We start from the raw sequence: 21195 nt of genomic DNA on the forward strand, positions 1-21195 counted from the left end.
AAGAGCGTAAATTCTAAAATAGTAATGAACTTACAAACATTTTGTATCCAGAAACAACTCAAGCCTACAAAAAGTATTTATTGATCAATTTTTACATGAAAATAAATTCAAGTATTTCGACAGTGCCCAGTTGCTAAACAATCCTGAAGATCTTAAGCTGTTTAATTGTCGCCCAGCTTTAAAACAAAGGGGTAAATAGATACGGATAAGTAGACGTATACTATTAATTAGGACAAAAGTCTTTTGAATTTCTGTCATTGCTGGCAAGATCTTGAGGCAATCCCAAGCTTGCTTCATACTACCCGCGTTCATATTGCCTGAAGTAGCATTATTAAAAAAATTACGTTCAGCATCCATCACTAATGTTTCGGCCTTTGTAATATCCATGATCTTTTGAGATACCAAAATCAAATCTTGAGCAAGTTTGAAACCTAATTCAAAAATAAAAGAGGACATTAGTAGGTGCCTGAAATCCGTTTGCATTTATCATATGCAGAAATTGAAGCAACTTTTTTCTGAGAGTGTGCGTATAGTTTATAAAAATAGTGTATTTTTTGCCTTAATCAGGTTGATTGTAGATTTTTGTAACATATAATCGATGGTTCTGAAATTTTTAAATGCTTTTTTTTGGCCGTATGATTGATTGAGTGTGTAAAGCGTCGAACATAGTGAGAGAAAGAAATAACATATTCAAGGCTGGGGAAATAGGTCTAAAAAAGTAGGGATTCCATTGGCTACATAAAAAGCATAGTAATTCATGAGAGTGGATTGGCTGGAGATCGAGCCTTGTTCAAAGTTTGTCTGGCTTTAAAGTGCGGATACTTTACGCAGTTGCTTCTTCAACCTTCTTTTTATTATTAATTTTTATTTCCTCTATTTTCAAAAATGAGTCATTCCTTCTTGATTCATGTTTCGAAAACCATACCTCGTTCCAAGGTGAATCAGGCAATATGGTCCCAACTGCAATCGCCCATGACAAACACCAAACCCTTAAATTTACGTTCATTCTCTTCCAGCCGTAGTCAAGCCAACGTATCAATTTGGGGAGGGGAGGGCATTGCTCGCACTATGCAAAACAGCCCAGTGTGCATTGGCTTACAACCTATTCGTAACGCTGCAGCTTTAAGACGCGCTGCTTCATCGTATAGTGCAGTTGAAATGAAGGAACGCGATCCCAAAGACAACCCTTCAGACCAAGCACCACCACCACCAGGAAATAATGGAAGTACTTCAGGAGGCGAAAGCGGAAACGGCAACAATGGAAACGGTGGCGATGGTAAATCTAACAAAAACCCCAATTGGGAGGCTGTTGAGAATCAATTGCAAAAACCCGTTGTCCCTGACGTATATCCACAAGTTTTGGCTTTGCCTATTGCTGGAAGACCTTTGTTCCCTGGTTTCTACAAGGCAGTGGTCATTAAAGAGCCCACAGTCACTGCAGCCATTAAAGAGTTAATGAAGCGTGGCCAACCTTATGTCGGTGCATTTTTATTAAAAGATGAAACTTTAGATGTTGACACGATTACGAATATCGATCAAGTCCACCAAGTCGGTGTTTTTGCACAGATCACTAGCGTGTTCCCTGCCTCTTCTGGAAAAGAGGAAACTGGATTAACTGCCGTACTCTATCCCCATCGACGTATTAAAATTAACGAATTGTTACCTATTAAGGATAAACATCATATGGCTGCTATTGAAGAGGTTACTTCTAAAGAAGCAGTATCTGAACATAGTGGAGAAAAGGTGATCGAAAAGGCCGAAAAGAGTATTGAATCTGAATTTCAACCTGAAAAGGCAGTTGTTCAAAAGTCTGGTAAGCATTATACTCAAATGAGCAATGATCTGAAGTATTTATATATCATTTTCAGATGAATTTATGGCAGATGAAGCAGCAGAGGCTAAACCCGAGTCACAATATGCAACATCGTTTTTGGCAGATGACTATGCTGTTTCGCTTGTAAATGTTGACAACTTTGTAGAACCCGAATTTTCCAAAAAGAGTCCATACATCAGAGCTGTTACGTCTGAAATTGTTTCTGTTTTTAAAGAGATTGCGTCTTTGAACCCTCTGTTTAGAGACCAAATTGCTAGTTTCAGTATGGCACAGTCTGCTGGTAATGTATTTGACGAACCCTCTAAGCTTGCCGATTTTGCTGCGGCTGTTTCTGCTGGTGAAGCATCGGAACTTCAAGAGGTGTTGGAAACATTGCCCGTCGAAGAAAGACTTCAGAAGTCTCTTGTTGTACTCAAAAAGGAACTCATGAATGCTCAATTACAAAACAAGATCTCCAAGGATGTCGAAAGCAAAATTGCGAAACGCCAACGTGAATACTATTTGATGGAACAATTAAAAGGTATCAAAAAGGAACTTGGTTTGGAAAGTGACGGAAAGGATAAGCTTGTAGAAGGGTTTAAGGAAAAGGCTGCTAAACTCGCAATGCCTGTTGCCGTTAAGAAAGTTTTCGATGAAGTAAAAATTAAGAGTATTGGTACTGGTATATGAAAGAAAAAAAGCTAAATAGTATCTTTTATAGGAAATCACCAAACTTGCCCACCTTGAACCTGCTGCTTCTGAATTCAATGTCACTCGTAATTATCTTGACTGGATTACTCAAATTCCCTGGGGTCAGCGCTCTCGCGAAAATTACAACATCCGCCATGCAACTACCGTTTTGGATGAAGATCACTACGGTCTTAAGGATGTAAAAGATAGAATTTTGGAATTCGTCGCTGTTGGTAAATTGAGAGGAACAGTGGAAGGAAAAATCCTCTGTCTTTCCGGCCCTCCCGGTGTAGGTAAAACTTCTATTGGTAAGAGTATCGCTCGTGCCCTGGATCGCGAGTTTTTCCGTTTCTCTGTTGGTGGTTTGACCGACGTAGCTGAAATTAAGGGCCATCGTCGTACGTATGTTGGTGCTATGCCAGGAAAGGTCATTCAAGCCTTGAAGAAAGTCCAGACTGAAAATCCCTTGATTTTGATTGATGAGATCGATAAGCTTGGTAGAGGTCATCAAGGTGACCCTTCATCTGCCCTTTTGGAGTTATTAGATCCCGAGCAAAACAGTAGTTTCTTGGATCATTATATGGATGTTCCTGTTGATTTATCTAAAGTTTTGTTTGTTTGTACCGCCAATGTTTTGGATACGATACCTGGTCCTCTCTTGGATCGTATGGAAGTCATTCAACTGTCTGGTTATATTGCCGAGGAAAAGGCAGCTATTGCTGAAAAATACTTGGCCCCTACCGCAAAGAAGGCTGCTGGTCTTGAAAATGTCAATGTTAACTTAACTCCCGAAGCTATTGATTCATTGATCAAGAGTTATTGTCGCGAAAGTGGTGTTCGTAATTTGAAAAAACATATCGACAAGGTTTTTAGAAAGGCAGCTTATAAGGTAGTACAGGAAATCGGACAAGATGATAAGGAATCAGAAGAAGTCAAGGAGGTTAAGGAAGAAAAAGATGACAAAGCTCTTACTGAAGACTCTAAGCTCCAAGACGCTGATCAAAAGCCCTTGTCTGTTTCTGGTGATGTTTCCATTAATATTGATAGCTCCAACTTGAAGGATTATGTTGGTCCTCAAGTATATCAAACTGAGCGTCTTTATGAACAAACACCTCCTGGTGTCGTAATGGGTTTGGCTTGGACAAGCATGGGTAGGTTTATTAACAACAAAAATTTATGAAACGTACATTGATCCTTAAAATTTGTTAGGTGGAACATCCCTTTATATTGAATCTGTTCTTGAATCCTCTCTTGGACCTAAATCCACACCTCATCTTTCAAAGACTGGTCAACTTGGAGATGTCATGAAGGAATCTACTAGTATTGCTTATACATTTGCTAAATCTTTAATGGCAACCCATTTCCCTAAAAACAAGTTTTTCGATAAGGCTAAGGTTCATTTGCATTGTCCTGCAGGTGCCGTTCCTAAAGATGGTAAAGTATAAAAACAATGCGTGACTGTAACTATGGCTAATGACTGTCCTATAGGCCCATCTGCCGGTGTCACTATGACCACTGCTTTAGTTTCATTAGCTCTCAATAGACCAGTCAGTGCAAGCATTGCCATGACAGGTGAGTTGACTGTTACCGGTAAGGTTTTGAAGATTGGTGGTTTGAAGGAAAAGACAATTGCTGCCAAGCGATCTAAGGTTGACACCATCTTATTCCCCAAGGATAACCAAGCGGATTGGGATGATTTGCCTGAATACATCAAGGAAGGTTTAACAGGTGTTCCCTGTGACACCTATAAGGACGTCTATGATGTTGTTTTCGGAGATGTCAAGAAGGATGAAGCTGAGAACGTGTGGGGTGACCTTTTGACTGAAAAAGAAGAAGCCGCAAAGACCGCTTGAAGAAAGAAAGGATTTCTCACAGATTCAAAAAACCGTTTCAATACATGTATAAATAAATAAAAATATATATTTTACTAATAGCCACAAAGCAACGGTACATGCAGTATTGTGGATATTAATTATCTAGCAGATCTATCAAAAAATGGCGACACAACTAACGCCATCAGAGTGAAACGTCACACAATGTTTGTCTTGAGTATAGACAAACAAATTTAAGTTTTTCTGTCAAATGCTCTTCATGCTTGGAGGATCACACAAAAAACTAGATGCTCGTAGTTTTTGAGAAAGTCCGGAACTGATATAAAAAGGGTCATAGCTTAACTTTTAGACCGCGGGTCAAGTAGGAGGTCAGTGTATGCAAGATACTTAATGGGTAATTGATTTTCCCAAATTAGTATATGCGTAGGATTGGTCTAACATGGTCAATACGAAATGCTACTTCAGATAATCTTAGTTCTTTTAATAGGTTATACGGGTGGTGTTACTTCAACTAGAAGTAAGTTTAAATCGCCTTGAATAAGCTTATAAAGCTGTTTTAATCAGATTACAAATAAACAGAGACCAGATTTTTCAGAAATTATCGACTTCACGAAGTCAGCATAAACAAAAAAATAATTTGTTGAATTTTGATCCAATGTTTATCCTGGGACTGTACTATAGCTACAACTGATGTACACAGATACAGGGTACATTTCTAACATGAAATATCATTGATAGTACAAGAAATTGTTATATAGTTTTTTATTGTTAATAAATTACATTTCTTTGTGTTCATTGTGAGAGGTAAACAGATAAGATAGTCTGCAACTGATGTACTTGTACAAACGTTAATTGGGTCCACATATTTGCAACCCCGATTATCAGATATTGCGTCTTATCTGGTGCCTCAGTATTGTTGCTTTATTTCACACAATATCTTTACGAGTAGATACATTTGCGTATTTGGTGGTCATTAGAACCACGCGTGGAAAATGTGACAGTTTGGCAGGTTCTACCAATTATGTCCAAAACAAATATAAAAAAAAAAGTATGGTTAAATGACGGCAATTATGATTTTGTAAGCCATTCTATTTGGACGTAATCGTTCTCAGATATCCTATTCGGATTGACTAACTCTTAAAATGCCAATGAATTAGCCGTTAAGTTTTTCGTGTGCGCAGAATATCGAAATTATCGAAATTAGATACACTGCTATAACGTATCATCGATTTAGTGCTCGTTGTATAACCTTTCATGTTGTTACACACTTAAAAAATAGAGGCACTATTTAGATGAAGAATGCGATCAAACGTATATCACAAAGATGTAGGACAATTGATTTTTTTTTGTGATAAGTAACACTTCATTTCAATGTATATCGTTGTAACAATCGGGACATGATGATATGATATTTTACTCAAAGAAACCAATGATTCTATTTTTTTTATTTCTTTTTTTTTTTTTGTACTCCACAACTAGGTGGGAAAAAAATAGCCAAGACTTCAAAGTATCAATTGGATTAGTTTATAGAAATTTAATACGTGTTGTCATCTATTAGATCAAGGTTGAATACATACATTCTTTAGTTTCTTATGTTTTTTATTTCTTGCGAAGAACTAACCAAAAAAACACACTTAATAATAAATACTTAAGTGATTCCCACGAAATGATTAGATATCCAAATGCAGACCATACGGAATAGTTAAACTACCGGTATAATTTGTAAGATGAACGGATTTAAGCTTAAAAAAGCATATGCATTCATACGTACAACTAAAGGACTTAATTATAACAATGCATGCATAATGATACAACATGTATATATATATATAAAGAGAAGGGAAACCGAGCTCAAGGATATGATGAAACTCGGGAACCTATCAATTTAAATGTTGCATGACTCGCTTGTAATTCTAAACAAGGACATGCAGACCGTGTTTACGCATCATATACAATGGGAGGGATTTATGAATCTGGGACCACTTTGCGCCGCTTTTTAATTTTTGGACCTTGATAGGGACCAGCAAGTTATATTAATGACGGAACATAATAGGGCGAAAAACAGGCGAAAAGACCTGTCTATTAGTCATGTATGATCTCTTTTTGGAAGCTGCGTGAGAGATTATAACTGTGATTGGACACTGAATAAAGGAAGAAAAGGCTGCAGGAAAATGAATTTTGTGGGGGTAAAGGCCGTTCCTGATCAACTGATTGCTTTACATGGATTTAGTGCGACAACATATTTGTCAGCGGTCAAATATTATAGGGCCACATGTTGATAAGATAGCTTTCAAGACCTAAAATGAAGGACGTCAGGGTCCCTTTTTTGGCTCACCCATCAAGTCACGATGGTATTTCTTACCGTTTTCGTCCATCGCTTCGTTACTTGAAATTAGTGGATTACAAAAAGGCAAATCTTAAAATAGCGGAGTAGATGAAAGATGATGAACAAATGAATAAAGGTCTAAAATAAGAGATTAAAATAGCGACTTGGCTCTATAATTCACCCCCTCAATGATCTCTCTTGTATAAAAGGAGGGAGGGAGATTTATTTCATAACAATTCAGATTTTCTTTTTTTCTTTAACTTTCCGCTTTTTTTTTTTTATATCTTTTTCTTACAAACTTTGTAAACCCAAAAAAACTAATACTAGTTTTTTTTATACCAAATACACTTTTCCCCAGTTACTCGAGAATATCGCTACTCATCACTCTAATTAATATATGGTTGGCATGGACCGTACCCTGAGCATCAATGAAGTCAACGAAACCGGCGTAAAAGAATCTCAATTCCAAACTGAGGAAGAACTCATGCATTCTATGGGTTACAAACAAGTAAAGAAAACAGGGCGATCTGTCGATTTTGATTAGTTAGGAAAAAACTGACCCATTTTGCCCTTTTAGGAAATGGACAAAACCATGTCTACCATTTCAAACTTTGCGATTGCGTTTGGCTGTTGTTCTATTCTTTCAGGTCTTACACCTGTAAGTTTTTTTCTTATTTCTTTACGATATTCGCTGATATATTAACATCCTATGTAGTTATGGGGTGATGCCATGCAAGCCGGAGGATCAATTGCTGTTGTATGGGGCTGGGTCCTCGTATCTGTATTTACCTTTGGTGTTGGTCTTTCCTTAGCTGAAATTTGTTCCGCTTACCCTATTACAGGTGGTCTGTACATCTGGGTGTCCAAGCTCGCCCCTCCCGAGTGGGTTCCAATTATGTGTTGGTTAACTGGTTGGTGTAACTGGCTGGGTTTGGTAAGTCCATTTTTTTTCTTTAACGCCAAAACTTTCTAACTTTTTTTTTTTATATTTTAGACTGGTAAATGATGATTTATAAAATTTACATTGTTTTAACCGTTATCAGATTTAATTAACACATTTTTCTTTTTCTGTGCAATAGTGGCTATTACATCAGCTGATCTTGGTCTTGCACAATTCATTGCTTCTATCATCAATATCAGTGACGAAACCAACAGCCCATCTATTTACTGGCAATATGGCATTTTTGTTGTTATTGCAGTTGTTCATGGTATCATCAACTCTGTCAGTGTAAAGTACAATGGCTTTTTCAACCAGACCTCTCTTTACTGGCATTTAATTGGCACGCTTCTTTTGATTATTGTTGCTCTTGTGTTGACACCCAACAAGGCTAGTGCCAAATGGGTCTTTACCAACTTTGAAAACGAAACTGGCTTTTCCTCCAGTGGTTACGGCTTCTTGATTGGTCTTTTGCAATGTCAATATACGCTCTCTGGTTTTGACAGTGCAGCCCACATGTCTGATGAAACGCGTGATGCAGGTCGTAGTGCTCCCCGTGGTATTCTCTATGCCATTGGTGCCGCTTCCATTGTTGGTCTTGCCTTCTTGGTTGCCGTCAATTTCTGTGTTCAAGACTTCCAAACACAAATTGTCAATACTAGCATCAGTCCTGCGATGACCCAAGTATTTTTGGACGGTGTTGGGTACAAATGGACTGTTGTCTTTACGACAATCATTATGGGTGCTATGTTCTTCTCAGGTTCAGCCTTGACATTGGGTAGCTCCCGCATGGTCTATGCTTTTGCTCGTGATGGTGCTATGCCCTTTTCCAAACAATTAGCAACCATCAATCAAAAAACCATGACACCCGTCTGGGCTGTCTGGTTCAATATTATTTTTGCCATTGTGGTTGGTTTACTTTACATTATCAATGAAACTGCTTTTAATGCCATTGTGTCTGTCAATACGATTGCTTCTTCTATGGCTTACTTTATTCCTATTGCGCTTCGTGTAACTGTGGCTCGAAAGATTTTCAAGCGTGGACCTTTCCATTTGGGTCCCTTTTCAGATATCATTAACGTCACGAGTCTTTTTTGGATTTTGTTTACCTCCATCTTGTTTGTTTGCCCTACTGAATACCCAGTGACACCTCAAAACATGAACTATGCTATTGTTGTGTTTGGTGGTGTTATGGCATTATCTGTTGCCTATTATCACTTCCGTGCCCGTCAATGGTTCTCAGGTCCAGGTAAAAGTATGGAACCTGACCCACAATTGGAAGGCTTTGGCGATAATGCCATGACGGATTATAAGACTCAAGTACAGTCTGATAGCTCTGATAATGATAGTCAAGTTGATGTTGCAAAGAAATATCATGTGGACCAAGTTGAGCGAGTCTAATTACACCATATAAAAATACCCTCCTAATCCTTCATTGTGATTTCAATGCCACCCTCTTTTTGACCACTAATTACTATTACATTATATCTCTTATTATTTAATAAACTCTTGTACTTTGTATATATATATATAAAAAAAAATATAAAATATCAATATTATATTATTGTTTCTTGGAAGGACGAGAAGGAGATGAAGATCGTGAATGACGACCGATTTTATCAAACACAGACAGACGCTGTACTTTTTTCTCGACACCAGCAACCTCGTCATCATCAGAGCTGCTGTCTGACGAATCGGAGCCCTTGGAATTTAAGCTGGAGATACTGGAATGGCTACTGATACGAAACATGCCACTGAGACGTTTCGACTTTTTACTGCTCGACTTTTTGTCCTTTTGCTTTTTGACCTTGTTTTCGGGTCGGACCACGACCACAGGCACAGGTGAATGTTGTAAGCAGTATTTAGACACACTATTGATAAACATACCCTTTAACTCTGACATGCCTCTTGTACCGACAATCAGCATAGAAGGTTGATACACCGAAATCTATGGAGAATCGTCAATACTCCTTAAACTCTGAAATAACCATTTTTTCTCCCCATGACTTACCATGCTCTGGATCGTCTCTTGAACCTTGCCAATCACAAATTCAATCACGGCACTAATCTGGATCAAGAGAATCATCAGCTTACTCTAGTAGTTATGATCTATGCTTATATATTTTTTTTACCTTGATATCCGGACCACCAGAAGCCATAATCTTATTCATGACCACAGTGGCAGTTTCCTTGGATTGTAATTCCTCGTGTCTTAGCATGGCTGGCAAATTAGGTCTATTTTCTATATATATAAATCAGTAAACATTTGTATGTGTTTCCTTAATATTTATATAACAAACCACTCATATCGATCGTGAGAACTCTTAAAACAATGATTTCGTCACCGTTATCTACAATATTCTATTTAACGAGATGAATACCCACTTTCTTTTTGAAATACACTTGAATAAAAGAACTGACCTCAATGGCCCAATCCAGAGCATAATCGCTGTAATTAGCCAAGTCAGTAGCTACCATGAATGTTCGGCTACGTCTTGTGCGTTGATAACCTTGGTTCTTTCCTCTTAAAGTAAACGAGAGATCAGGTTGGTCATGGTCTGTCATGGTGTCGAAGGAAACACCACGTACGTAATCATCTGGCTGTTGAATGACAGGGATTGAAGTAGGAATACTCATTTACCGAGAAATAATAAGTAAGAATAAATGGGGTAAAAATAAAAAAAAAAGGAAGCTAAAATAAAATGATGATTTCATAATCAGGGTCGAAACACCACTTGCATTTTTTCATGTGTGCGGGGTGGGCAGGAAAGCTGGGTTATGCAGTGTGTAACTGAGTATGGATGGTGATTGGACGGGGTGCGTACAGGGATTCAAAGGAAAACAACCCGTAAAGCCGTGTAACGAATAGGTGAAAACTGAATGAAAAAAATAAATTAGCAATTAATGTGACAATGCCATTGGAATATAAACGATCACCTTGCCTCTTACAAGGTAAATTGGGCGCAAATGGATCACCCAATTTTGTTACGTTAGTTTTAATAAACAGTAAATTATGTATTCTCTGAGTGGCCCTCATCTGTGGTCTAACATACAGACGAAAAAAAAAGATCAGACATAAATGTCAAGAGACATTGTGTTGAACGAAGAAAAAAGAATCAACCGATAGAACGTTTCATCAAGCTATTGTTCCTTTTTTGAGCCTTTTTTTTTAAAAGAAAAGAAGAAAGGAAAAAAAGATGGACACAAATAGCGCGTGTGCACAACGATGAATCTATAATTAAAAATGCATCAGCCATACAGCAGAGAAGGTTGATTTCTTGGTGCGTGGGTCTTTACCTGTAATTAAAGTCTGAGTAACTATCAAGTTACACACGAGGTCTAATATTAGGGATCACGGTAAAACAAATAATAATGCTTTTTTTTTAGATGTAGGAATACATAATCATCGTATAATCAAACCCATTTACAAAATGATACAGGTTTAGCTCAATTTGCACAATCAAGTGCCCATCAAGTGATCAGAATTTCACATTGACGAAACACCGAGAAAAAAAAAATCTAAAGAAATCAAATGGCTAGACCATTATCTGTAAATGAAATCCATTTTCCAAAAACGATTATGATTTCCCTCGAGATTTTTGAGGTTGCAAGAATAACAATAAGTTAAAGTTAAATATAAAAAACGGACATAGACAGCAGTATCTATTATGTGATATTAAAGAACAATTGCAAAAATAAAGGATCCTGTATTTGGAGAAAATTAATATAAGAGCTATTTGGATGGCTTGACAACCACCTCGAGTTGCTGTATAGGAAAAAAAAAAAAACGTTATCATTCGAACGGCGTTACACGTGGGAAGCATGAGCATTGAACACATTTTGACATCTAAATTGCTTAGCTTACCCATACCTTTGTTTACGGCAAACAGAAACAAGCCTTTCCTTCAATTGCTTAATTAAAGCCAAATGGGTCTCGGCTATCAGGTAAAAAAAGTAAATATGGTTCTAAACGGCGATTATCCTAGAGTGATCTCCCACTTTACTTCTTGTTTACCAACACAGAGATTTATAGGTCGATCAAAAGTAACTCCCCAATATAGGCAAAGAAAAATAAAATAGAATAAAATGATGGGCCGAAACAAAAAGTAATAGGATGCTTGTTCGTAGTAATTTAGTTTTTGATTCCCGCAACTTGGTATACAGGAAGCAACTGTACACAAGCCCTGGCTTTTTATGATTTGTGTTACCAATTATTAATTGATGCAAGTAATAGTTTATTTAAAACCAATTCCCCACTAATTTTATTCAGCATCTACCTTCTTTTCTCTTTCTCTTTTTTTTTCTTTTTCACCTCCCTTCATTTAAAAAACAAACTATCCCATTCCCTTCATTTCTATTGTACAATCATTGCAATGTATCAATATAACAACCCCAGCAATGATAGCAACAACCCTCCTTTACCATCCGCAAGATTACCTGCAAGACCTAGGTTCAATGGACCAGGCGAGGAGTATTCAATGCAACAAACCTCATACAATAGTAAACCCGCAAATGTCGGATTCCAACAACCTGCACGTAATGATAATGATTTAGGATACTATGAGTCATCTATACCTGGTTCCAACAACATGCAAAGACCTTTAATGGCTGCCAATAATTCATCTATCTCTACTGCAACTACTTTAGGCGGCAATGGCGGCAATGGCGGCGGTGGTGGCACGCGATTTGGATCTCCTCCATCAAACATGATTGGTGGCGGACCTGGCGATTTCGGTATTGCTCCAAGAAGACAAACGAGAAGATACAAAACAGGTAAGGAAATCAAGGAGAAAAAACGTGCGTTTTTTATTTATTTGTTTACTTACTCTTTTTTGTGTGTGTGTGTGTATGTGTGTGTGTGTGTTTTAGTTCGAAGAGTTAAGTTGACAGGTGGCAATTTGGTTTTGGATAATCCTGTACCGAACAAATATCTTTCTCAAGTGCAACGTCGAGATGATAATGAATTCACTCATATGCGATACACTGCTGCTACTTGTGATCCTGCTGATTTCCTTCGAGAGAATTATCAATTAAGACAAAACTTGTTGAGAAGAGAGACCGAGCTTTTCATTGTCCTGACCATGTACAATGTAAACTTTAAATATTAACAAAAATATGGCGTTTTTTTATTTATATTTGTTTATATTTAATAGGAAGATGAGGTTTTATTTTGTAGAACCATGAATGGTGTTATGAAAAACATCGCACATCTTTGTGGTCGAGAACGATCCAAGACATGGGGACAACAAGGTTGGAAGAAGGTCGTAGTCTGCATCGTCTCTGATGGTCGAACCAAGATTCATCCTCGTACTTTGTCTGTGCTGGCTGCAATGGGTGTTTATCAAGACGGTTTAGCTAAAAATGTGGTTGAAGGAAAACCTGTAACAGCTCATATCTACGAGGTTTGCTTGTTTTAATTTATATATGTAACGTTACACTAAACTTTTTTTTATTCATTCAATTAGCATACAACTCAACTCTCTGTGGATGCTGACATGAATTTCAGAGGCTCAGAGAAGGGTGTTGTGCCTGTTCAAATCTTGTTCTGTCTCAAGGAAAAGAATCAAAAGAAGATTAACTCTCATCGTTGGTTTTTCCAAGCATTCGGTCCTCTCATTCGTCCCAATGTCTGTGTATTATTGGATGTCGGTACCAAACCAGGATCTCGTTCCATTTACAATCTCTGGAAATCCTTTGATATTAACCGTAATGTTGCTGGTGCGTGTGGTGAGATTAAAGCCATGGTGGGTAGAGGTGGTGTGCACCTTTTGAATCCTTTAGTCGCCTCTCAGAATTTTGAGTATAAAATGTCGAATATTCTGGATAAACCCCTTGAATCGGTATTTGGTCATATTTCTGTCTTACCTGGTGCTTTCTCTGCGTATCGTTATACTGCCCTTCAGAACGATATTCACGGCGTCGGGCCTCTTGAAAAGTACTTTTTAGGTGAAAAGATGCACGGTGCAGATGCAGATATCTTTACCGCTAACATGTATCTTGCCGAGGATCGTATCTTGTGTTACGAGCTGGTAGCCAAGAAAGACGCCGCTTGGGTCTTACATTATTGCTCTAACGCGTCAGGCGAAACTGATGTACCCGATAAGGTGGATGAATTCATTTCTCAGCGTCGTCGTTGGTTGAACGGTTCGTTCTTTGCTGGTCTTTATTCGATGGTACATTGGCGTAAAGTGTGGAGTTCGGATCATTTCATTTTGAGAAAGATTCTATTCATGTTTAACGATCTCTACCAACTGTACAATCTTTTCTTTTCCTGGTTCGCCATTGGTAACTTTTATCTTGTATTTTATATCATGACTACTTCTATTATCGACACACCCAATCCTCCTTACAGCGGTCACGTTGGTCAAATCATTCATACGGTTCTTAACTACATTTACGTCATGCTTCTTATTCTTCAATTTATCATTGCGCTCGGTAATCGCCCTCAAGGTCTCAAATGGGCTTACACGGGTATTATTGTGTTTTTCGCTATTCTGATGCTCTACGTCATGTTCTGTACTATTTGGATCACTGTGCGAGGTGTGCAATCCGCTTATGCTACAGCGGAGCTTGCAAAGGCATCGGAAGATGCTAGTACTATCTTTATGGCCTTGATCCAGGAGGACACTTTCCGTAACGTTGTCATCTCAGTCTGCTCTACTTATGTCATGTATCTTGTTGCTAGTTTGCTCTTCCTGGACCCATGGCATATGCTCACCAGTATGATTCCTTACATCTTTATGTCACCTAGTTATATCAATGTGCTTAATATTTATGCGTTCTGTAACACACATGATGTTTCTTGGGGTACCAAGGGTGACAACGGTGTGTCTACTGATTTAGGTGTTGTAAAGAGTTCAAAGGGTAAAGATGGTGAAAGTGAAGTTGAAGTAGCAGCGCCCACAGAACAAAAGGATTTGAACGAACAATACGATGAGGCTTGTATGGATTTGAAGGCTGTCGTGATACCTGAAGTCAGTCACCGAGATGCCAAGACGAAACAAGAGGATTATTATAAATCCTTTAGAACGAAGTTGGTTACATGTTGGGTGACTTCCAATATGATTTTAGTGACGCTGATCACAAACGGACAAGAGGTCTTTAAATGGGCTGGTACATATGAGGAAAGAGCTACTGCTTACCTTGGCTTTATTCTTTGGTCTGTCGCTGGTTTATCAGCTGTACGTTTTATTGGTGCTTGTTTATACTTGGTTTCCAAGATCTTTACTGGATAAAAAAATACATATATATTTATATCCCCCTTTCACATTATTCATTATCCCCCCACACACACAAAACCCTCCATTGTACTCACATAATATCAATCCCACACAACCCTTTTTTATTACTTTACTCAGTATTCATGAAATAAAAAACTACATACTGTATTTCACCTAACTTTTGGAAAATTGAGCTACCGTTTTTGGGTATTTTTGAGAAAAATTCAATGCACTAGGTGCTCTCAAGATCGGAAACCGAAAATAAAGAGCCCATTTTTTTTACAAAAATAGTAAAAAAAGTGTTTGAAATGTCAATCTAAATTTGGTCAAAATAATACATATACATATGTAGGTAAAAAATGAAATGTTGCTCATGTTTACAAAATTATTCACTTGAAAAGAAAATGATAAAATAACAAGCGTCTTTTGTTTTAATGAAATCGCGTTGGTCCTTTAGTAAATTCTATGGTGGAGAGCCGTCACGGCATCACTTGATCATTAATTTTTTTTTTTTTTTTTGCTCAATTTAAGAAATGTTGTTTACTCTTTGAGGGCACCTCTATTTTTGGTAAAAACATTTTATTAAATGAGAAAGTTAAAAGGCTAAAGTTTTTCTTTCAGGACCAAACAACAATCAAAAAGTGAGACAGAGTGTCTAATTTAACCTTGGCAGTCTTTGAGGGTTACTTCCGAACATGACTTTACGATTCTTGGAGTTAATGTGTCTACATTGTCGAAAGCTTCCCTCTTTACACCAGAATATGGTGGAAGGTATATACAAACACCGTAGCTTACTGCACCAAAATTACAGTTACTAAAAGCGATAACGCCATGTGTAGATGCAACAACATCTATAGGCTTTATTTAGTCTAGCCCGCTTACCTAAGATCTATTGGCGTTTGTTGTTGATCAATAAAAACAGTGACTTCAATTTCCCGTACCACAATCAGTGACGAATCAGAGTCAGCGAGGATTATCGTAGGCACGAGAGTCACAGAAAACACAGTTTCCACAATTTAACGCGAAACTGAGTTGTTTCAGTGTCAATTGGCGTTTTTTTTTCTATGTTTAGCAACAAAGATGAATCTACCAGATCGTTACAAAGATTACAAAGTTACGAATATACAGGAAGGTTCTCGTCATTTCTTTGCGTTGAACAGCGCTTATAGCTGGGATTTTCAACATTATTTTGAGGAAACGCATCAAGACTTGAATAAATCTAAAAAAATCCAAGAAATATCAAGGGACTACGACAGTGATCTGAACTGGATTACACAATTACAGGAGACCCCAATTTGTATTAAAGAATATGCTACTTCATTGCTTAAACAAAAAAAGGTATACAATTTACCTTATATCCAAAAAAATTAATAGAAAACTTACTCTTTTAAATTTAGCCAACAAAAGCTGAATTGATGTCTACAATAGCGCGAAACGCCGCCAAAAAAAGGAAAATAGCTGTGACAATCAACGGAACAATAACTGGAGGCACCTTTAACAATATTATTGGAGATAAGGTTCATTATATTAACACGGTAAGGGCCACTAACCACATACCAAATTTTATGGAATTTTAATGTAGTCTTTTTAAAAGGAGAACTCCTCTAAGCGAAAATTTGAAGCAGAGGAAAAAAAGGATGAAGCCGAAGAAAAGAAGGATGAAGCAGAAGAAAAGAAGGATGAAGCAGAAGAAAAGAAGGATGAAGACGATAATGAAAATAAAGTAGGTTGCTGTAACAATAGCCTTTTACCTGGACTAACCATCTAGTTTTTTTTTTTTTTTTTTTTTTTTTTTTTTTTTTTTTTATTTGAATCAGGAACCAAGTATTTGGAATGACTGGCTCAATTTCTTGGAGCACCACAAGTCTGCTTTCCATCCATACAGGTAATTAGGATATAGTGCAAACTTTTTTAAACCAAGAAATATTCATGTCTTTCTTTTAGCCCAGAGGCTAATAATATTATTAGAGCTGGAAATGGTATTTCTTCGAAACCTTATTTGGATCGAAGCCTCTACGATAGACACTTGGAAGGTCACAGTGTTCAGCTGTTTACAATACCAACTGTATATCAACAACACATCGATTCCGTTGTTGATTGTGTAAGTAATTATAATTATCAATTAAGATTATATTTGTAATAAACTCTTATTTCTTGATGTAGAATGCCTTGAGCCAATTCAAGAAGAAAATTAGAGAATTCTCTGTGTTCATAGGAGCATTAGTTCAAGAGAAAGAAGAAGAGATGAAGCTGTTAGAGTTTTTAGAAGGAATATTTATTGAGCTGTAAGTTACATATTTGCGGTTTAATTATCAAACACCATCTTACAGTGTTTTATAGTCATGAAACATACACTTCACCTATTGACAAGGACGAAAGTGAGGATACTTTCAACCAATTATTCATTTGGCCGTACTTAGCAGTAGTTGCAAAAAATATTACCATCCATAACTGTAAGGCTGGATTTCACTCTGCCCAACCACGCTTGGAAAGTATGACCAAGCAACTCAAAGCCAACGGAATCTTTGTCGATGAAAAAAGCTGTTATAAGACGGATGGTCTGATTAAACTATATGGTCTTAAAAAGATCGATATACTGATTGTGGAAACATCCGGTCACTTTGGCAACACTGACCGGGTGAAGCTCAAATTTGACCACCATAAGGGTATGTTTGGTATGCTGGCCATGTTAAAGTGCATAGCCGATGAATTCTACTTGGCGTCTGTTGAGAAGTTTTCCAAAGTAAAGGTTTTTTTCTTAAATGGTGCAGGTAATACAGCATCTTGATTTAATAGAATTTAAGTAAGTTTTTTAAAATTTGTAAATAGATGAACAGCTACATCTATGGAGCATCAGCTATAAAGAGGAAGGGATTTTCGACCTTTGGAGGGAGGCAACCTTAAATCTTAAGCCCGAATATGATGATGTAGATGAATACCTACCCCAGCTAGTTCAATTCTTTTGGACCATTAAGGTAACAAAAACTATTGCCTAACGTATATCAACAAAAAAATATATTGATATTTTATTCTATTAGTGCTTCATAGAACAGTCGGTGACAAGTATAACTTCCTTAAAGGAAGAACATCACTATGTTCTGAAGCAAAACAGGTACAATTTGGATAAGGTCACAAGATTGGATAACATTGTCAATCCCATCATTTTGAAGTTAACCAAAAACGAAGACAGCAATGGTATGAGTTCTCTTGGACCGATGTATTCCCCCCCACACCATTAGTTTTTTTATTTTATTTTTAATTTCTATAAATATATTGACCAGTGATATAATGAAGTCACGAATTGGTGAGTTCTGGGTGATTCTTGTCTGATTAATTAAATAGTTAGAAACTGCGGATATTACTAAAAGAGGTCTGAGGGATGCTGATGTTGTTATTATTGTGATTGAGATAAAACTGTGCTTTATTAAAAAAATATAATTCATGTAATTAAAATTGATTGAAGATTTCACAAGTCGTCACACCAGTAAGAATGAATGGCGAATTAATTTAAAAAGATTCGCGTTTCGACAAAAATAATCACTTGGTTATGCATTATACCAGTAGTAAAAATAAATATGTAGGCTTGACGGATAAAGCTACTTTTATTCCTTACAAAGTCCTACACCATGTTTTTGGAGAGTCTAACAGAGGTTTCCTTAAATTGCTACGTTAAAAAAGCGCATTAGTTTATCTAAGCTATTTTAGTTGTAACTTATATTACCTTTATGTATGGTTTATGTTGTATTTCTTCTTTTAATTGGTAAGAAGCGTGATACGGTAGAATGACTATATACATGTATAATAGTACTAATAATAAGAGTTAGAACACATTCTGTAAGCATCGAAAAAGAATGACATTAAGGCAAAACGTTCTCGATAGACGCCTTGTCTGTTTCAAACAGGCAAGTCAACTCTTTTTTCCATTTAGTTGCGTCTCAGCTAAGGATATCTGGCAAGCCTACGGAGACCGTTCACAGCGAAAGCCACTCCTATGCCTTACAAAGTCCTACAGCATAGTCTTGGCGGGAACATGAGCTATGATAGCTATGCGTCGCTGTGTCCTTAATATCATTCGATTTCTACGATTTTTCTTCATAACGGCCTCGATAGACGCCTTGTCTGTTTCAAACAGACAAGTCAACTCTGTGCTAATAGTTGCGTCTCAGCTAAGGATATCTGGCAAGCCTACGGAGACCGTTCACAGCGAAAGCCACTCCTATGCCTTACAAAGTCCTACAGCATAGTCTTGGCGGGAACATGAGCTATGATAGCTATGCGTCGCTGTGTTTGTTCATGAAGAAAAAAAGGGATGATAAAAGCCAAAAATGTTGATGATTTAAAACTAATACTTTCCTAAGCTCGTAAAGTTTCTTGAAATGCGAAGAAAAACAATTAATATAGCATGTCTAGATTTTTTAAGTTGAACCAGAATGAATTAATTATGTATGAAAGAGACTACGTCTTCAACAATGTTGACTATAAAAAAAATTCTTTCTACAAAAGTTTTTTAGTGACGTAGCCGTAGTGTGTGTTACAGCGCCCGAATTTTTGAGCGGGTTTTAAAAGTAGAGGGCTGCTTTGCTTTTGATTTTTAGGCAGAGGGAAGGGGCGCGTTTATTATTAATAGTAAAATTAGAATTGGAAGGAATGTTTGTGGAATCTATACGAGAGAGAAAACAGTGGTTGAATCTGGTCAATTCTTCGAGCTCAGTTTCGTTCAAAGTATATGAATGTTAGAAAGCAGAGTGTCAATATCTGTTGAAGAATTGCTTGGAGCGGTAAGAGGAGCTTGTTCAGTTGGAGTAAGAAGAGCTGAGGTATCAGGCGAGTTCTGGGGAATGGTTGAGAAAGTGGGATCCAAAGAAACTATTCAATTTAAGGTTGGTAAAGAAATGAAGCCGTAAAGAATTCAATAGTATTTATGTTTACCTTCAAATACAGACAACCAAGACATATCACACTTCTACAAATACATGTGTGCATGCGATATTATTAAAACAGAAGTCAGGGCAGCTGCAAGAGATTATTTAGAAATCGTCCACCACAACGTTATAATTTACACCTGAAGTCGAGAAAGAAGAGACAACATAGACACTTCTACCATCAGAATCAGTTCTCGCAGTTTCGATCATTTGTTCCAAAGCATCAGCACTGATGGCCTCTGCTTGCATTTCTCTTTTGCGATGTCTTCTTTTTTTTGGACACATTCTTCCAACTTTTAAAAAGATGCGATTGATGTTATTGTTGTGCTCAGGCAGAACATCCTTTACCAAAAAAAAAACACCAGTCGATCAACTCTGCGGTTTCTTTTTCTACCAAGATATGCTGTCTTGAACTGATTATGCCAACTCTTCACGTAGTTGTTCGTCTCCATGTCGGTGTACATGGCTGGTTGGTATGCGGCGGACCATCGTGTAAACGCATCGTTTTCCAGGTACCGACTTTAAAGTACTGCAAAAAAAAATCGCGATACACAGAGTATTCGGTGATGAATGCCGTCAGTTTTCTTGTGAAGACAGATCTGTCACGTTTCCACATCATTGCCTTTAGATCCACGATGATTTTGTTTTGGACGGTGTTGTTGTGTTGGATATCTCCAGGCTTGACCAATTGCCGGATTTTCCCTGTCCAAGCTCTTGCTACATGAAACAAACACCATTGCACACTTGCCAAAGGGTATACTTCTTGGATTGCACCCAACTCGGTAGTACTGGCATCGATGGTGATCTTCTAGATGTTCAAGATCCCAACATTATTTCTCAACAGCCCCAAGAAGCTGACCAATGGACCCATTGATTGATCGATTAAGAAGAAAAAAAAAAAACTATAGGACAACCAGTGACTGTCAAAGGATGGCGCATGACAATCGTATAGAGGATTCCGTTGGGAAAAACTGGCAGTGCTGTGGGTAGCGTCAAGACATACACTGCAAGTTTGCAGTAACCATTGATGGACTACCTGGCAAACAGACGACCTTCAGAGTGGCTGGGCATTTGATCTTCTTGCTTCTCTTCTGCCAACCGCGTACCTGGCCCGAAGCACCGCCTCGGACAACACCAGCATGTTCTTTTTTGGAGCTTGAATGATGGCATGCATAGTACTCTCTGAAGACATAGGTTGGCTGTCTTTGTCTACCATTTAAGTTTCTAGTAGGAGCATCTTGTCGTTTGTTGAAATTCCAATTTACACCATGTTTGGAAACAGATTCTTGAATCACAGTTTTGTAGGTCTCGATAGGAACTGTTACAGTAACAGGAATAGGACAATAAGGTTGGATGTCCATTGACATTTTTTTCAAATAATAAGAAAGGTAAGTTCAAAAAGGAGACTTGCAGGAAAAAGGAATTTTTTTTAAATTCTGTTATTGGGCCCGATTG

The 21195-nt window shown here is 37.5% G+C and overlaps 7 protein-coding genes across 7 annotated transcripts; 5 read left to right on the forward strand and 2 right to left on the reverse strand.

Moving 5' to 3' along the window:
* Positions 1-524, reverse strand: EV154DRAFT_57470 (uncharacterized protein). Its single transcript, XM_051606433.1, has one exon. It carries the CDS (start codon positions 481-483, stop codon positions 85-87), a length of 399 nt encoding a protein of 132 aa, XP_051461197.1. The 5' UTR covers positions 484-524; the 3' UTR covers positions 1-84.
* A 259-nt stretch (positions 525-783) lies between these two features.
* EV154DRAFT_548670 (ATP-dependent protease La) lies at positions 784-4473 on the forward strand. Its single transcript, XM_051604819.1, has 5 exons — positions 784-1813; positions 1869-2470; positions 2535-3654; positions 3713-3937; positions 3992-4473. Exons 1-5 carry the CDS (start codon positions 886-888, stop codon positions 4354-4356), a joined length of 3240 nt encoding a protein of 1079 aa, XP_051461198.1. The 5' UTR covers positions 784-885; the 3' UTR covers positions 4357-4473.
* A 123-nt stretch (positions 4474-4596) lies between these two features.
* EV154DRAFT_548671 (uncharacterized protein) lies at positions 4597-5858 on the forward strand (the record flags this gene model as incomplete). Its single annotated transcript, XM_051604820.1, has 6 exons — positions 4597-4852; positions 5017-5042; positions 5094-5139; positions 5313-5413; positions 5493-5577; positions 5815-5858. The coding sequence occupies exons 1-6, from the start codon at positions 4789-4791 to the stop codon at positions 5856-5858; spliced, it is 366 nt and encodes a 121-aa protein (XP_051461199.1). The 5' UTR covers positions 4597-4788.
* Positions 5859-6929: 1071 nt separating this feature from the next.
* On the forward strand, positions 6930-9233 carry EV154DRAFT_497012 (amino acid permease-domain-containing protein). Its single transcript, XM_051600217.1, has 5 exons — positions 6930-7169; positions 7239-7319; positions 7377-7595; positions 7626-7628; positions 7740-9233. The coding sequence occupies exons 1-5, from the start codon at positions 7059-7061 to the stop codon at positions 8997-8999; spliced, it is 1674 nt and encodes a 557-aa protein (XP_051461200.1). The 5' UTR covers positions 6930-7058; the 3' UTR covers positions 9000-9233.
* Positions 9160-10235, reverse strand: EV154DRAFT_559861 (uncharacterized protein; the record flags this gene model as incomplete). Its single annotated transcript, XM_051605576.1, has 5 exons — positions 9160-9546; positions 9610-9666; positions 9731-9840; positions 9899-9959; positions 10020-10235. The coding sequence occupies 5 exons, from the start codon at positions 10233-10235 to the stop codon at positions 9160-9162; spliced, it is 831 nt and encodes a 276-aa protein (XP_051461201.1).
* Positions 10236-11971: 1736 nt separating this feature from the next.
* Positions 11972-15224, forward strand: EV154DRAFT_497015 (chitin synthase 1; the record flags this gene model as incomplete). The annotated part of the gene is made up of 4 exons (XM_051600218.1): positions 11972-12371; positions 12468-12688; positions 12752-13000; positions 13064-15224. 4 exons carry the CDS (start codon positions 11972-11974, stop codon positions 14831-14833), a joined length of 2640 nt encoding a protein of 879 aa, XP_051461202.1. The 3' UTR covers positions 14834-15224.
* A 674-nt stretch (positions 15225-15898) lies between these two features.
* EV154DRAFT_559863 (uncharacterized protein) lies at positions 15899-18057 on the forward strand (the record flags this gene model as incomplete). Its single annotated transcript, XM_051605577.1, has 9 exons — positions 15899-16156; positions 16216-16353; positions 16413-16541; positions 16636-16703; positions 16763-16919; positions 16982-17103; positions 17159-17589; positions 17648-17793; positions 17857-18057. The coding sequence occupies 9 exons, from the start codon at positions 15899-15901 to the stop codon at positions 18055-18057; spliced, it is 1650 nt and encodes a 549-aa protein (XP_051461203.1).
* Between the last annotated feature and the right edge of the window lie 3138 nt (positions 18058-21195).

This window comes from Mucor mucedo (assembly GCF_025094135.1).
Source record: "Mucor mucedo strain NRRL 3635 chromosome Unknown EV154scaffold_14, whole genome shotgun sequence".
Taxonomy (NCBI): Eukaryota; Fungi; Mucoromycota; class Mucoromycetes; order Mucorales; family Mucoraceae; genus Mucor; species Mucor mucedo.

Excerpts from the sequence above, each read along its gene's own strand:
- EV154DRAFT_497012 (XM_051600217.1), top strand. The coding sequence starts at position 7,059 with ATGGTTGGCATGGACCGTACCCTGAGCATCAATGAAGTCAACGAAACC. Across the intron at positions 7,170-7,238 it reads ATTCTATGGGTTACAAACAA|GAAATGGACAAAACCATGTC; the intron begins GTAAAGAAAACA and ends TTGCCCTTTTAG. Across the intron at positions 7,320-7,376 it reads TTCTTTCAGGTCTTACACCT|TTATGGGGTGATGCCATGCA; the intron begins GTAAGTTTTTTT and ends CATCCTATGTAG.
- EV154DRAFT_548670 (XM_051604819.1), top strand. The coding sequence starts at position 886 with ATGAGTCATTCCTTCTTGATTCATGTTTCGAAAACCATACCTCGTTCC. Across the intron at positions 2,471-2,534 it reads TTAAGAAAGTTTTCGATGAA|GAAATCACCAAACTTGCCCA; the intron begins GTAAAAATTAAG and ends TATCTTTTATAG. Across the intron at positions 3,655-3,712 it reads TTTGGCTTGGACAAGCATGG|GTGGAACATCCCTTTATATT; the intron begins GTAGGTTTATTA and ends AAAATTTGTTAG.
- EV154DRAFT_57470 (XM_051606433.1), bottom strand. The coding sequence starts at position 483 with ATGCAAACGGATTTCAGGCACCTACTAATGTCCTCTTTTATTTTTGAA.